General features: G+C 43.5%; 1 protein-coding gene across 1 annotated transcript; it reads right to left on the minus strand.

Annotated features, from left to right (window-relative positions):
• Nucleotides 1-11,671, minus strand: LOC138359206 (uncharacterized). The gene is made up of 2 exons (XM_069318198.1): nt 11,642-11,671; nt 1-648 (listed from the first exon to the last, which is right to left on the minus strand). Exons 1-2 carry the CDS (start codon nt 11,669-11,671, stop codon nt 1-3), a joined length of 678 nt encoding a protein of 225 aa, XP_069174299.1.
• Between the last annotated feature and the right edge of the window lie 2,169 nt (nt 11,672-13,840).

The raw sequence follows: 13,840 nt of genomic DNA on the forward strand, positions 1-13,840 counted from the left end.
TTAATACGATGCCTTAAACTGTCCCGAGCCCTCAAAGGTCTGTTCTGAGCCATCATTGGTCTGTTCTGAGCCCTCATTGGTCTGTTCTGAGCCCTCATTGGTCCGTTCTGAGCCCACATTGGTCTGTTCTAAGCCCTCATTGGTCTGTTCTGAGCCCTCATTGGTCCGTTCGGAGCTCTCATTGGTCCGTTCTAAGCCCTTATTGGTCCATTCTGAGCCCTCATTGGTCTGTTCTGAGCCCTCATTGGTCTGTTCTGAGCCCTCATTGGTCTGTTCTGAGCCCTCATTGGTCTGTTCTGAGCCCTCATTGGTCCGTTCTGAGCCCTTATTGGTCCGTTCTGAGCCCTCATTGGTTTGTTCTGAGCCCTCATTGGTCCGTTCTGAGCCCTCATTGGTCCATTCTGAGCCCTCATTGGTCCGTTCTGAGCCCTCATTGGTCCGTTCTGAGCCCTCATTGGTCTGTTCTGAGCCCTCATTGGTCTGTTCTGAGCCCTCAATGCTTAGTTCTGAGCCCTCATTGGTCTGTTCTGAGCCCTCATTGGTCCGTTCTGAGCCCTCATTGGTCTGTTCTGAGCCCTCATTGGTCTGTTCTGAGCCCTCAATGCTTAGTTCTGAGCCCTCATTGGTCCGTTCTGAGCCCTCAGAGGTCTGCAATGTCGTCCAATATCACGAAGTTCAGACTTTGTCTTGTTTCAGTCTTTTCTTGGTCTTAGGTGATGAGGGAAAGGGAAAGGAACTTATCAAGAGAAAGCACCAAGCCATTACCACTATATATATAACCCTTGGAAGAGATCAGGATAAAGATTTAGGATGGGACGGCGGGAAGGATTGGTATCCAATCATTGGACGGTCGGGAATCGAACGCCGACCTGCATGAAACGATGGGGTGACGAGCTCATCCATCCTGGCCTACTGGTTGAGGGGAAAAGCCGCCCCTCAGTCTTGGTCTCCTGGCTGGGTGAAGCGGAGCCAGTCCATCCTGGCCTCCTAGGTGTAGGGGGCCTCAGCTTGGGTAATGTATTCATGTATGTATATTTGACGGCGCTCGTGAGATTCGCCAGGTAAGCTGCACACTAACCTGGCCTGGCTTGTATTACAGCCTCCCTCAGCACCCATGTTGCCCCGCTGCTGTCGCCCTGTCCCCACCTGTTGTTAGGGGTGACAGCTGTCACTACCTGTTCCTATTGTGACACCTGTCCCTACCTGTTCTTAGGGTGAGAGCTGTCCCTACCTGTTCTTAGGGGGTGACAGCTGTCCATACCTGTTCTTAGGGGTGACACCTGTCCCTACCTGTTCTTAGGGTAACACATATACCCACCTGTTCTTTGGTTACAGCTGTCCCCCACTTATTCTTAGGGGTGACAGCTGTCACTACCTGTTCCTATTCTGACACCTGTCATCACCTGTTCTTCAGGTGACATAGTGTTGACAGTTCTGTTGGTTGCGACAAGATACTTGTCGTGGAGGCCGAGAAGACGCTAGTGGTGGACAGGGTCTTGGAGGTGATTCTAAGACCCTGGCAGTGAATAGGTTCCCTTTGGGAGTAATCCTTAGACGGTGATGGTTGACAGGTCCTTGGAGAGTCCACGAGGTTGTTAGACGGATGAGACGTAGCTCCTAGCTACTCCTACCTCTCCTAGCTCCTAGCCTTAGTTCCTACCTCAGGTAGGAGGAGATATATACAGTGGAGACTCTGGCCATACATTTTGGTGTACACTAACAGAAAACGGAATTAGAGTACAATTGATATGGGTTGGAGAGGTTTAGATTCAGGAAATACCTGGGTAAATACTGGTTGGGAAACAGTACTGGTGACAGATGATTGACGATATGATCCAGACGGCCCAGGTGGTGGACAGGTGGCTGATGGCTATTAGATCCACATACTCAGATGTCTCATATATTTTCCTTTTAACACAAGTGAACTCAAGCTGAAGCACACATGCATGCTAGCAAGCTTTCTCAGCATATGCTGTGAAAGTTTAGATTCACTGAATCTAAACATATATATATATATATATATATATATATATATATATATATATATATATATATATATATATATATATATATATATATATATATATATAATATGTCTTAGAAGAGTAGAGCGTCAAGGCGTTGCACAAGAAGAGAGCCTAGACTTTATCAAAATAGAGCTCCTTGTGTTAGACTAGCAGAGAGAGAGAGAGAGAGGCTCAAGCTGTGGGAGATTTAGCTAAGCAAGCTCCAAGCCTCTCCTCGTACCAATCCTCTCAATGCTTGGACCAATCTTTGAGCAAACCACTCAAGTTCTTTAAAGTTTGCGTTTGTACTTCAATAAGCTGTGGGTTGAGTGTGTGTGTGTGTGTGTGTGTGTGTGTGTGTGTGTGTGTGTGTGTGTGTGTGTGTGTGTGTGTGTGTGTGTGTGTGTGTGTGTGTGTGTGTTTTACACATTGATGTTAAGGAAACTATTAATATAAACCCAGGTCGACCATGTACAGAGGTCAGTGGTCACCCTACAGACTGTTGAGCAGTTATTAATTCGAAAATAGTTAAAATTGGTGTTGACATATGCAAGAAGGTGAAGGGGGGGGGAGGGTGGGAAGGTAGGTGGGAGGGAAGTGGGGGATGGGAGGGAGGGAGAGAGGGAGGGAAAGCTCTCAAAACGAGAGGGAAAATATGCTTTTCATCCCCCAACAAAATCTCTGTATTTGCATTTAAATTACCTCAATAAATTAGGAGCAATGTTGAGCTACGCTTATAGTTGTTAGTGATGTTGTTTGTTAGTGATGTTGTTTGTTAGTGGTGTTGTTTGTTAGTGGTGTTGTTTGTTAGTGGTGTTGTTTGTTAGTGGTGTTGTTTGTTAGTGTTGTTGTTTGTTAGTGGTGTTGTTTGTTAGTGATGTTGTTTGTTAGTGGTGTTGTTTGTTAGTGGTGTTGTTTGTTAGTGGTGTTGTTTGTTAGTGGTGTTGTTTGTTAGTGATGTTGTTTGTTAGTGGTGTTGTTTGTTAGTGGTGTTGTTTGTTAGTGGTGTTGTTTGTTAGTGATGTTGTTTGTTAGTGGTGTTGTTTGTTAGTGGTGTTGTTTGTTAGTGGTGTTGTTTGTTAGTGGTGTTGTTTGTTAGTGATGCTGCTTATTAGAGATGTTGTTTGTTAGTGGTGTTGTTTGTTAGTGGTGTTGTTTGTTAGTGGTGTTGTTTGTTAGTGATGTTGTTTGTTAGTGGTGTTGTTTGTTAGTGATGTTGTTTGTTAGTGATGTTGTTTGCTAGTGGTGTTGTTTGTTAGTGATGTTGTTTGTTAGTGTTGTTGTTTGTTAGTGGTGTTGTTTGTTAGTGATGTTGTTTGTTAGTGGTGTTGTTTGTTAGTGATGTTGTTTGTTAGTGGTGTTGTTTGTTAGTGGTGTTGTTTGTTAGTGGTGTTGTTTGTTAGTGATGTTGTTTGTTAGTGGTGTTGTTTGTTAGTGATGTTGTTTGTTAGTGGTGTTGTTTGTTAGTGATGCTGCTTATTAGAGATGTTGTTTGTTAGTGGTGTTGTTTGTTAGTGGTGTTGTTTGTTAGTGATGCTGCTTATTAGAGATGTTGTTTGTTAGTGGTGTTGTTTGTTAGTGGTGTTGTTTGTTAGTGGTGTTGTTTGTTAGTGATGTTGTATGTTAGTGATGTTGTTTGTTAGTGGTATTGTTTGTTAGTGATGTTGTTTGTTAGTGGTGTTGTTTGTTAGTGGTGTTGTTTGTTAGTGGTGTTGTTTGTTAGTGATGTTGTTTGTTAGTGGTGTTGTTTGTTAGTGATGCTGCTTATTAGAGATGTTGTTTGTTAGTGGTGTTGTTTGTTAGTGGTGTTGTTTGTTAGTGGTGTTGTTTGTTAGTGATGTTGTATGTTAGTGATGTTGTTTGTTAGTGGTATTGTTTGTTAGTGATGTTGTTAGTGATGTTGTTGGTGATGTTGCTTGTTAGTAAAGTACTTTTTACAGGTATATTCCTGCGCAGGGCCCAGCAAGCCCCTGGCCAGCCCTCTGAGTGTTTCTCATCACTGCCTCATCACTGCCTCATCACTCATCACTCTGGTGGGAACGAGACACGAGTCATTAGAGAAGAAATAAGTGTGGCGGCGTCCTCGCAGGAAGGTTGTACGTGGTCTCGTGGACCTGTCTGGGGTCCAGCCGGTCTCTTTGTCGCTCTTCCCCTACCGGAAATGTGCTAACTCAATCCCCCAAACCTATCGATGCCGATGCTTAGAAGCCATTGATATTCCCTCGCTCTAAATTGTACTAACACGTCGCATTTTTAACGGATTGACTGAATTAGGTGAGAGCATGGTGCGACGCTCACTGACTTTGAGTATTAGTGGTGTCTGGGAAAGGAAAGAAATCGTCTCTATTTCAAAACATTATTTGGGTCGGAATAGTGTTATTGGGCGATCGGAATATCGTTAACATGGCGAAGCCTTTACCCAGTGCTTCGACAATGCTCCATAATAGTTCATTTTCAAATGATTCCACAAATAACCCGGACTGAAGGCTCTAATTGGATATCTCATTGCTGTGTCACATTATTGACAAGTGACGCCTGAAACTGAGGTCCCTTTTGTTAGTGCGTAGGTTGCTCCGACCCTTGACACCGCTGCAGGCAGCGGGAGGTGGTGCTGCTGCCCTCAGCACCTATCCTGGGGCTTCTTCTCCACCTGTCAAGTCACTAATCACCCCATTTCCGTTTCTCTCACCACTCTTAACGAGGACCTTCGAGACAACGGTCTCGTCTGGCACGTAAACTCCGAGGGGCTCTGGGTGTCTTGCTGTTTATGGTAAATCAACTGTTTTGACTGGGTGTGTGAGTGGGTGTGTGCTTGTCTGTGTGAGTGGGCGTGTGCTAGCCTGTGTGAGTGGGCGTGTGCTAGCCTGTGTGAGCTGTGCAGGCCACCTGTGGGAGCCACCAGCTGTGGAGGCCACCTGTGGGAGCCACCAGCTGTGGAGGCCACCTGTGGGAGCGACCAGCGGTGGAAACCACCTGTTTGAGCGCCAAGCTCAGAATGAAAATCGATCGCTGACTTAACCACCACATCAACCGCCATCGTCCTCACCAACTTGGTCTCTCTCTCACCTCGTGCCGGCGGGTCTCCACCTGGCTCACTTGGATGTTCGTTCGTCACGCCTCTCGCAGGACTGGGGGCTCGATCCCAAGTGGTTGGACACCGTTTCTTCACTTCATCTTCGTATCCCACCTCCTCGCTCTAATATGCTAGCTTCTCGACTTCATATCCCAGCTCCTCGTCCTCATATCCCAGCTCCTCTTCCTCATATCCCAGCTCCTCGACCTCATATCCCAGCTCCTCATTAAAGTGTAGCCTAGCCCGTCACTAGGCCTAATATCCGCCACACCAGGACACTAAAGAGCACACATAAAGGCCCCTGCAGAAGGCCTAGTGACTCATACAAGGCATCACGTAGTAATAAAAACATGAGACTGGAGGAAAGTACCGAAAACCCGAGGTAATTCAAGTGATGAATTACTTCATCAGTGAGTGAAGGGCTGTGGAAGCATAACCTCAACTCCGTAATAAGATATTAACACATTCTTGCAAGATTCATACACACATGAATGACTTCCAGAATTAAGCACTCGTTAGAGCTTAACCAAAAGAAACAGCATTGAAAATAATCTGTTGTAAGAGCTCCACTAATGACTCAATTGGCATTAAATTTTAAGTAAAAATTTTAAAATTAAAAAGTGATTTAAAAGTAAATACAACAGCAGTAATGTGTGTGATATTACTTAACTAGATTATATATATATATATATATATATATATATATATATATATATATATATATATATATATATATATATATATATATATATATATATATATATATATATACATATATATATATATACATATATATATATATACATATATATATATATACATACAGGTTTTATTCCCCCCTCCCACGCCTTGTTAGCTGACAGTTGCGTTGTTAGCAGTAGTGTTGTTAGCTGACAGTTGCGTTGTTAGCAGTAGTGTTGTTAGCTGACAGGACCACTGTTAGCTGACACCGAGTCCCACACCATAACTTTACAAGACCCGCGCTCCGCCCATTGTGTATCCGCCCACCTCATTACACTTTTACGAATAACGGCCAGAATTTATAGGATCGTTTTGGGCCGGTTTCGGGAGACAAATGACCGCGGCGGCTGTTAATGTTCTCCAGGTAATTTATACCAACAATTAGGACATGGGATTTATTTTTAAATGAATAATTAGGACATGGGATTTATTTTAAATGAATAATAAGGACATAGGATTTATTTTAAATTAACAAATAGGACATTTGATTTATTTTTAGACGAACAAATAGGACATGGGATTAATTTTCTAGATTGACGTATTTGCAGAGATGACGTAACCTAAAGTGGAATAGACAGGAAGGGAGAACGTGAAGTGGAATAGACAGGAGCTGAAGAGAAAACATGATTGAAGATCTGATACAATTTAAATCACTGCATATGAGTGAAAAGTGACGAAGGCTTACACCAGCAGCAACAACAGTGGCACCAGCGTTAACAGTGACAACAATAGCAGTAACAGTGACAACAACAACACTAACAACATATAATACAAGGAACATTAACTCGAGTTACAGCAACACGTAACATTATCAACTGGACCAAACAAGAAATAAATCACCACCTGGTCGACTACATTTCACCATACGTCACACCGATAATAATTAATATTTAATAAACCCACGTCAGGCATTACAAAAAGGTATATATATATATATATATATATATATATATATATATATATATATATATATATATATATATATATATATATATATATATATATATATATATATATGTAAAATTCTTGGAATGCAAAAGTGTGCTTGAGCACTTGACCTCTTGCAAGGTCTGGAGAGTCTCAGTGGCCTCGTCTCCCTCATCCAGAATTCTTTACTGCCAGTGATTCCGTCAGTGGAGTTGAGAAGCTGTTGGCGGAGAGGGGGGGGGGGGAGTTGGGGGTGGAGAGAGGGAAGGTTGGGGTTGGTGGAGAGAGGGAGGGGTGGGGGGGGGGGTGGAGAGAGGGAGGGGTGGGTGGGGGTGGAGAGAGGGAGGGGTGGGGGGGATGGAGAGAGGGAGGGGTGGGGGGGTGGAGAGAGGGAGGGGTGGGGGGGTGGAGAGAGGGAGGGGTGGGGGGAGAGAGGGAGGGGTGGGGGGGTTGGTGGTGGAGAGAGAGAGAGAGAGAGAGAGAGAGAGAGAGAGAGAGAGAGAGAGAGAGAGAGAGAGAGAGAGAGAGAGAGTGGTGTTAGTGGTGGAGAGAGAGGGGGGAGATGCTATTGGTGGAGAGGGAGGGGGGATGCTATTGGTGGAGAGGAAGGGGAAGGGGCATTGCCCTAAAATATCCAACTACTTCATACCCAACCGAGTTCCAGAACCCGTTTGAACCCAAACGAATTTGAGAGCTGGTTTACACACAGCTAAGTTTGAAAACCGTTTTACACACAGCTGAACTTGAGAGTCGGTTCATGACCCTGTATTCCCTTAAATCAAAGGAATTTGGCCCTGAACTTTAATCTTTGTTGCCCCCAGGGTGTGCTTGGAGCATCTTGGGGTCACTCCTCACTTGGTTTACCTTGGTTTACCTCCTCGGAACTGGTTTACTTTGGTTTATAATCACACACACATGACCTGGGATTTTATCAGACCATGGACATTAGTATTCACAATAAATTCTGACATTTAAATCGGAAAATTACATATAATTAATTCTTTGGTCTGAACTGACCTTAAACTTAGGTTAGGGTCAAGGTAACCTTAGGAATCAATAGTTTATGAACCCAGGATAACTTTAGCCACACTTGGCTTGGTATTACTTAAATCAGACTTTTCCTAAGGTAACAACATTACATAATTTAGCCGAAGAATTATTATTGAATTGGGACATTTCAGATGTCTGTAGATTAATACATTTGTTAACTATTGCTAAGTCTTACCTATTTGGTAAGTCGTTATATTTGTAAATAAAATATCCTTGATAGCTTCCTTGATATCTTTCAGGAAATTTGAATAATCAGTCTGTTTAAGTTTCACGTGTTATGTGATGTTTATAGATTATTCTCTTACAGCAGATTACTCGTGAATAACAGATTATTTTTATGTTTCAGAATGCGTTGTTTAATGTGTTGTTTTGTTGACAATATTCTTTGTCACGTGGAGGAGGTGACGTCACCAGGCACCGCACGTGTTCTCTGGCAGTGTGACAACACCTGTTACCCCGCACGTGTTCTCTGGGAGCGTGACAACACCTGTTACCCCGCACGTGTTCTCTGGGAGCGTGACAACACCTGTTACCCCGCACGTGTTCTCTGGGAGCGTGACAACACCTGTTACCCCGCACGTGTTCTCTGGGAGCGTGACAACACCTGTTACCCCGCACGTGTTCTCTGGGAGTGTGACAACACCTGTCACTACTAACACATCTTTATGAGGCAAACAGAATAGCATTTAATTTATTAAGCCAATTTTTCCTGGATGGAAAACAATATTCATTTTGTGATTGACATTCCCAAACGATGTTTGGGAATGTGTGTGTGTATATATATATATATATATATATATATATATATATATATATATATATATATATATATACGGTGTGCTTGTCTGTCTATCTGCTTAATGCGGGGCTTGACCTTCACTTTTTCCGTCCCGTCTCTCACCTGTCAATCAGCATAATTTCGTACAGGTCCCGGAGACTATTGTGCTCTGTTGTTTGTCATATTGAAATGTCATATCTGCAATTGAAACTACGTATAGAGTCTGCGTCCTCCACCTCGCTACTACTTAGTGCATTCCTTCTCTTCACTACCAGGACGCTGAACACACATCTTTCTACCGTCCCTGTGGCTCATTTGTGTACTAAGTTTCCACCTGTGTCCCTTTGAGCCCGTACCACCCGTGCTATATTTGCTTTCATTATATACAAGAGTTGTTACATTCTTGTACAGCCACTAGTACGCGTAGCGTTTCGGGCAGGTCCCTGGAATACGATCCCCGCCGCGAAGAATCGTTTTTACAACCAAGTTCACATTTTACTGTTGAGTTAAACAGAGGCTACAGTTAAGGATTTGCGCCCAGTAAATCCTCCCCGACCAGGATACGAACCCATGACAAAGCGAACGCCAGGCGAGTGTCTTACCACTACACCACGGAGACTGGTTTGATATAGTCTCTACTTGTCTACCCTATCTTTTACGCTCGTTTCCAGCTAATTTTGTACGTTGTGATCATGTCTACTCTAAGTCTGGTTGTCTTGAGGCGAATACAGGTTTAATTACATTAATCTCTCCTCACTACTCATACCTTCGGACTCTCTTCATCTTCTTTTGTATTTTACAAGGTGATGACTTCACTCTATCGCTGCGTATTCGACGAGTGGTGTTACATACGTTATATTTAAAGAGCCTGAATGATTCCTTAAATCAGAATTCTAAAAGCAGTTGTGTTGACCAAACTAACATGCGCCGAGGGTGCCAATATTCGTGTCCCCAGCACCAATATATCTGAATATTTGAAGCCGCTGCTGCATTATTGACCCTCAGCAAACAAGCCTGTCCCCGGTGACAGACACCTTGGTGGTGATCGATCTGAGGTTAAGATCTGACGAAATGTGTCACGCTCTCTGAAGGTGAATATCACACTTTCCATCATCGTGCGCGACATTTTCAGCCATAAGACATGACATTTTCAACCATAAAACATGACATTTTCAACCATAAAACATGACATTTTCAGCCATAAGACATGACATTTTCAGCCATAAAACATGACATTTTCAACCATAAAACATGACATTTTCAACCATAAAACATGACATTTTCAGCCATAAGACATGACATTTTCAGCCATAAGACATGACATTTTCAGCCATAAAACATAACATTTTCAAGCATAAAACATGACATTTTCAAGCATAAAACATGACATTTTCAGCTATAAAACATGACATTTTCAGCCATAAAACATGACATTTTCAGCCATAAAACATGACATTTTCAGCCATAAAACATGACATTTTCAGCCATGAAAGGCGAGTGGAGGAACTCGAGTATTTTAGAACATCACCCATCAACTAGGCTGACACTCCACTACGGGCCAATCTCTGACAAACGTCAGATATGAGCTGTTTTTTACCTCGAGTGTAACAAGCAAGGCCGAGGCTCGTTACCACCAGAATGTCAGTATCGCGGTACCTTAATTTGTACAGCATCGTTTGTGGAATCTCAGTGATTGACAAAGTTAAAATTGTGGTGCATTAAGAGGGAGGGCAGGTATATTTTCAGTCTCCCAAGCTCTAGGTACATCAGCATATTCGTATGTATTCCAGACTTGTGTGTGTGTGTGTGTTTATGTATACATAGACATGTATACTTCATACATGGGCATGTATATGCCAGCTGTATGATCGTTATGGATTCATCCAGACGGGACACAAAGAGCTTCAGCTCTATAAGCTCCAGTTTCTTAAGAACCTTTGTAGACATTTTGCATTATAGACATTATTAATGTCAGCATTATAGCCACAATGCGGACATTATCCGATACAATGATCAACACCGATTTACACACTAATTTACTCTCCAGTTTACACTTAAATTTACACTCCAATTTAATCTTCAATGTACACACAAATTTACATGTAAATTTACACCTCAATTTTTGGACAAATGACCCATTGTATTTGTAAATATAACATAATAACAGTTGATAAATGTTGTAAATGCGATTTTAAAAGAACGAAGGTAAAAGCAAAAGAACGCAAGGAGGCGTTCACGAGGAAATGAACGCAGCGTTTGCTATTTACTGCACAAGTTACCGAGAGCGTTCTCGACACAGGCGTCTCCGGATTAGTCCAAATCCTGGATAGTGAGGGGGGGGGAGATTGATGTGGGATTACACTGGCGAACGCTGGGGGCTGGGAGGATGTCCCTTGTGACTGTAGACGAAGGGTAGTGTAGTAGATACATTCTGTTAGTAGATACGGTGTGGTAGATACATTATTGATGACCATATATACTTTTTTATGTTAATTCGCATCTGATGCTATTTTTCTTTTTCATTTCAGGTAAGTGTTGGAGGAGAGAGTGTGGAACTCCAGTGAGGTGGAGTGATGCAGGTATTGCTACTTGATGACCCCGTGTTACTGTGTTGTTGAGTATATGATGTTCCTTTGATGGTCCCATGATTGTCTGAGATGGCCCGTAGTGGTCCCTGGTGTCCCATGATAGGCCAACCGCCTGACACCCGCCTGGCCCACTGCGGAACCATGGTCTCATCTGTCGTAAATCAGAGGGGAAAGATTGCTATATAAGAAGCAGTAAATGGACATTAATGAAAGTTTGGCCATCGCCAAGAGTTCAGCTGAATCCTGTAAGGCGTCAGTCCCACATAGACTCACCCCTGCAACCATGGTGGGGTGGTGAACAGGTTGTGTGTTACAGTGTTGGACTATACACGTGTACGGTACAGTGGGTCTGAAGGTGGTGGGGCTGATACCTTCAGGAAGAGTCAGAAAGGTATTATTAGTACAGGGACATATTGTTACAGGTTCGTACCAGTAGGGTTCGAGTCCCTGGGGGCGCCTGGGGTAAATGTGCACTTACTTTCCTGACGGAGGAGGATGAGAGCCTCATTAAGCCAACTAAGAGACACGAGAACAACCAGTTTCCTGTTCCAGCGCCTCAGTGTGGCGATCCAGAGAGGCGCGCTCACCACCTCTGCAGAAAAGAATGTGGTTGTCAGCGGTAATTATCATATATTTGTATTTTGTAAGCCGGAACATAATGTAAAATATATAAATAAACCATAATGTGTTAATCAATAAAAAAAATATTAGAGGTAGAAGAATTTGCTCAACAAGTGTTATGGTAGAATCTGCATGGTGTTCTCTGAATGCCTTTTATTATCTTCTGTGAGTTTATGGGTCCTCACAATTGCAGCTGTGTTGATAAACAAACACACACACACATAGTGGAGCTGCCGGCTGAGAGGACAGCACGCTGGATACGTAATCCTGTAGTCCAGGGGTGGCAGAGGTGCCAGGGGTACCAGAGGTGGCAGGGATGCCATGGGTGGCAGAGGTGGCAGGGGTGCCATGGGTGGCAGAGGTGGCAGGGGTGCCAGAGGTGCCAGGTGTTCAAGGGTCGGGGACCAAGATGCGCGTTTTATATTTACGACAATTTTTCATCGGAAATTATATTTTTTCAGCCGTATTGAGGCAACATTTTCATATATATTAAAATGGCCCAACATGGATACTATGATACTATTTCTTCTTGAAATTATGCTTTTGGTATTTTATACACACACACACACACACACACACACACACACACACACACACACACACACACACACACACACACACACACACTCACACACACACACACACACACACACACACACACACACACACACACACACACACACACACACATACACACACATACACACACACATACACACACACACACACACACACACACACACACACACACACACACACACACACACACACACACACATACACACACATACACACACACACACACACACACACACACACACACACACACACACACACACACACACACACACACACACACACACATATACATACACACACACACACACACACACACACACACACACACACACACACACACACACACACACACACACACATACACACACATACACACACACACACACACACACACACACACACACACACACACACACACACACACACATACACACACACACAGTCCAAGATATGATGGACCTAGTCATACAGAAATGCCAGGAGGCCGAAGAGAGATTTATACCAACGGTAAAGGGAAAAAATAAGAAGGAATATAATAACCCATGGTTTAATAGACAGTGTCAGGAAGCAAAAATGGCCAGCAGACGGGAGTGGAGGAAGTACAGAAGACAAAGAACAGAGGACAACAGAAGCAGATACAACAGAGCTAGGAACGATTACATTAACATAAGACGAACATCGGAAAGGGACTATGAGAACGATATTGCAATCAAAGCGAAAAAACAACCCAAGTTACTACACAGTCATATAAGAAGAAAAATGTCGGTGAACGACCAAGTGACAAGACTAAGGAAGACAGAGGGGGCATATACTGAAAGTGACAAGGAAATCTGCGAGGCACTGAATGCCAGTTTCCATGGAGTGTTCACTACCGAGCCTGAGCAGCTCCCATTGTTGGAAGGGGTTACCCTAGATGAAAGACTATCAGATATAGAGGTGACAGCAGAGGAGGTAATGAAACAGTTGACAACTCTAGATGCAACTAAAGCAGTTGGACCAGACAAAGTATCACCGTGGATACTAAAAGAAACAGCACAGGCCCTCAGCGTGCCTCTGGCAATGATCTTTAATGAGTCACTTATGTCAGGAGAATTGCCCAGTTGCTGGAAGAAGGCAAATGTCGTGCCGATCTTCAAGAAAGGAGATAGGGAGGAGGCACTTAACTACAGACCTGTATCACTGACAAGCATCCCCTGTAAAATACTGGAAATAATAATTAGGCTGCGACTGCTTGCACACCTGGAGAACATTAGGTTTGTGAACAAACATCAACATGGGTTCTGGACAGGGAAATCGTGCCTAACAAACCTTCTGGAATTCTATGATAAAATAACGAGGATAAGACAGGACAGAGATGGTTGGGCAGACTGCATATTTCTGGACTGCCAAAAAGCCTTTGATACAGTACCGCACATGAGACTGCTGTTCAAGCTCGAGAGGCAGGCGGGGGTGGGGGGAAAGGTCCTAGAATGGATAA

Source organism: Procambarus clarkii, chromosome 89 (genome assembly GCF_040958095.1).
Source record: "Procambarus clarkii isolate CNS0578487 chromosome 89, FALCON_Pclarkii_2.0, whole genome shotgun sequence".
In the NCBI taxonomy this organism is placed as follows: Eukaryota; Metazoa; Arthropoda; class Malacostraca; order Decapoda; family Cambaridae; genus Procambarus; species Procambarus clarkii.

What these genes read in the sequence shown, in the direction of transcription:
- LOC138359206 (XM_069318198.1), bottom strand. Translation starts at nt 11,671, where the DNA reads ATGAGGCTCTCATCCTCCTCCGTCAGGAAA. An exon ending in CATCCTCCTCCGTCAGGAAA is followed by an intron (nt 649 to 11,641) that starts GTAAGTGCACAT and finishes ACGACATTGCAG; the next exon opens with ACCTCTGAGGGCTCAGAACG.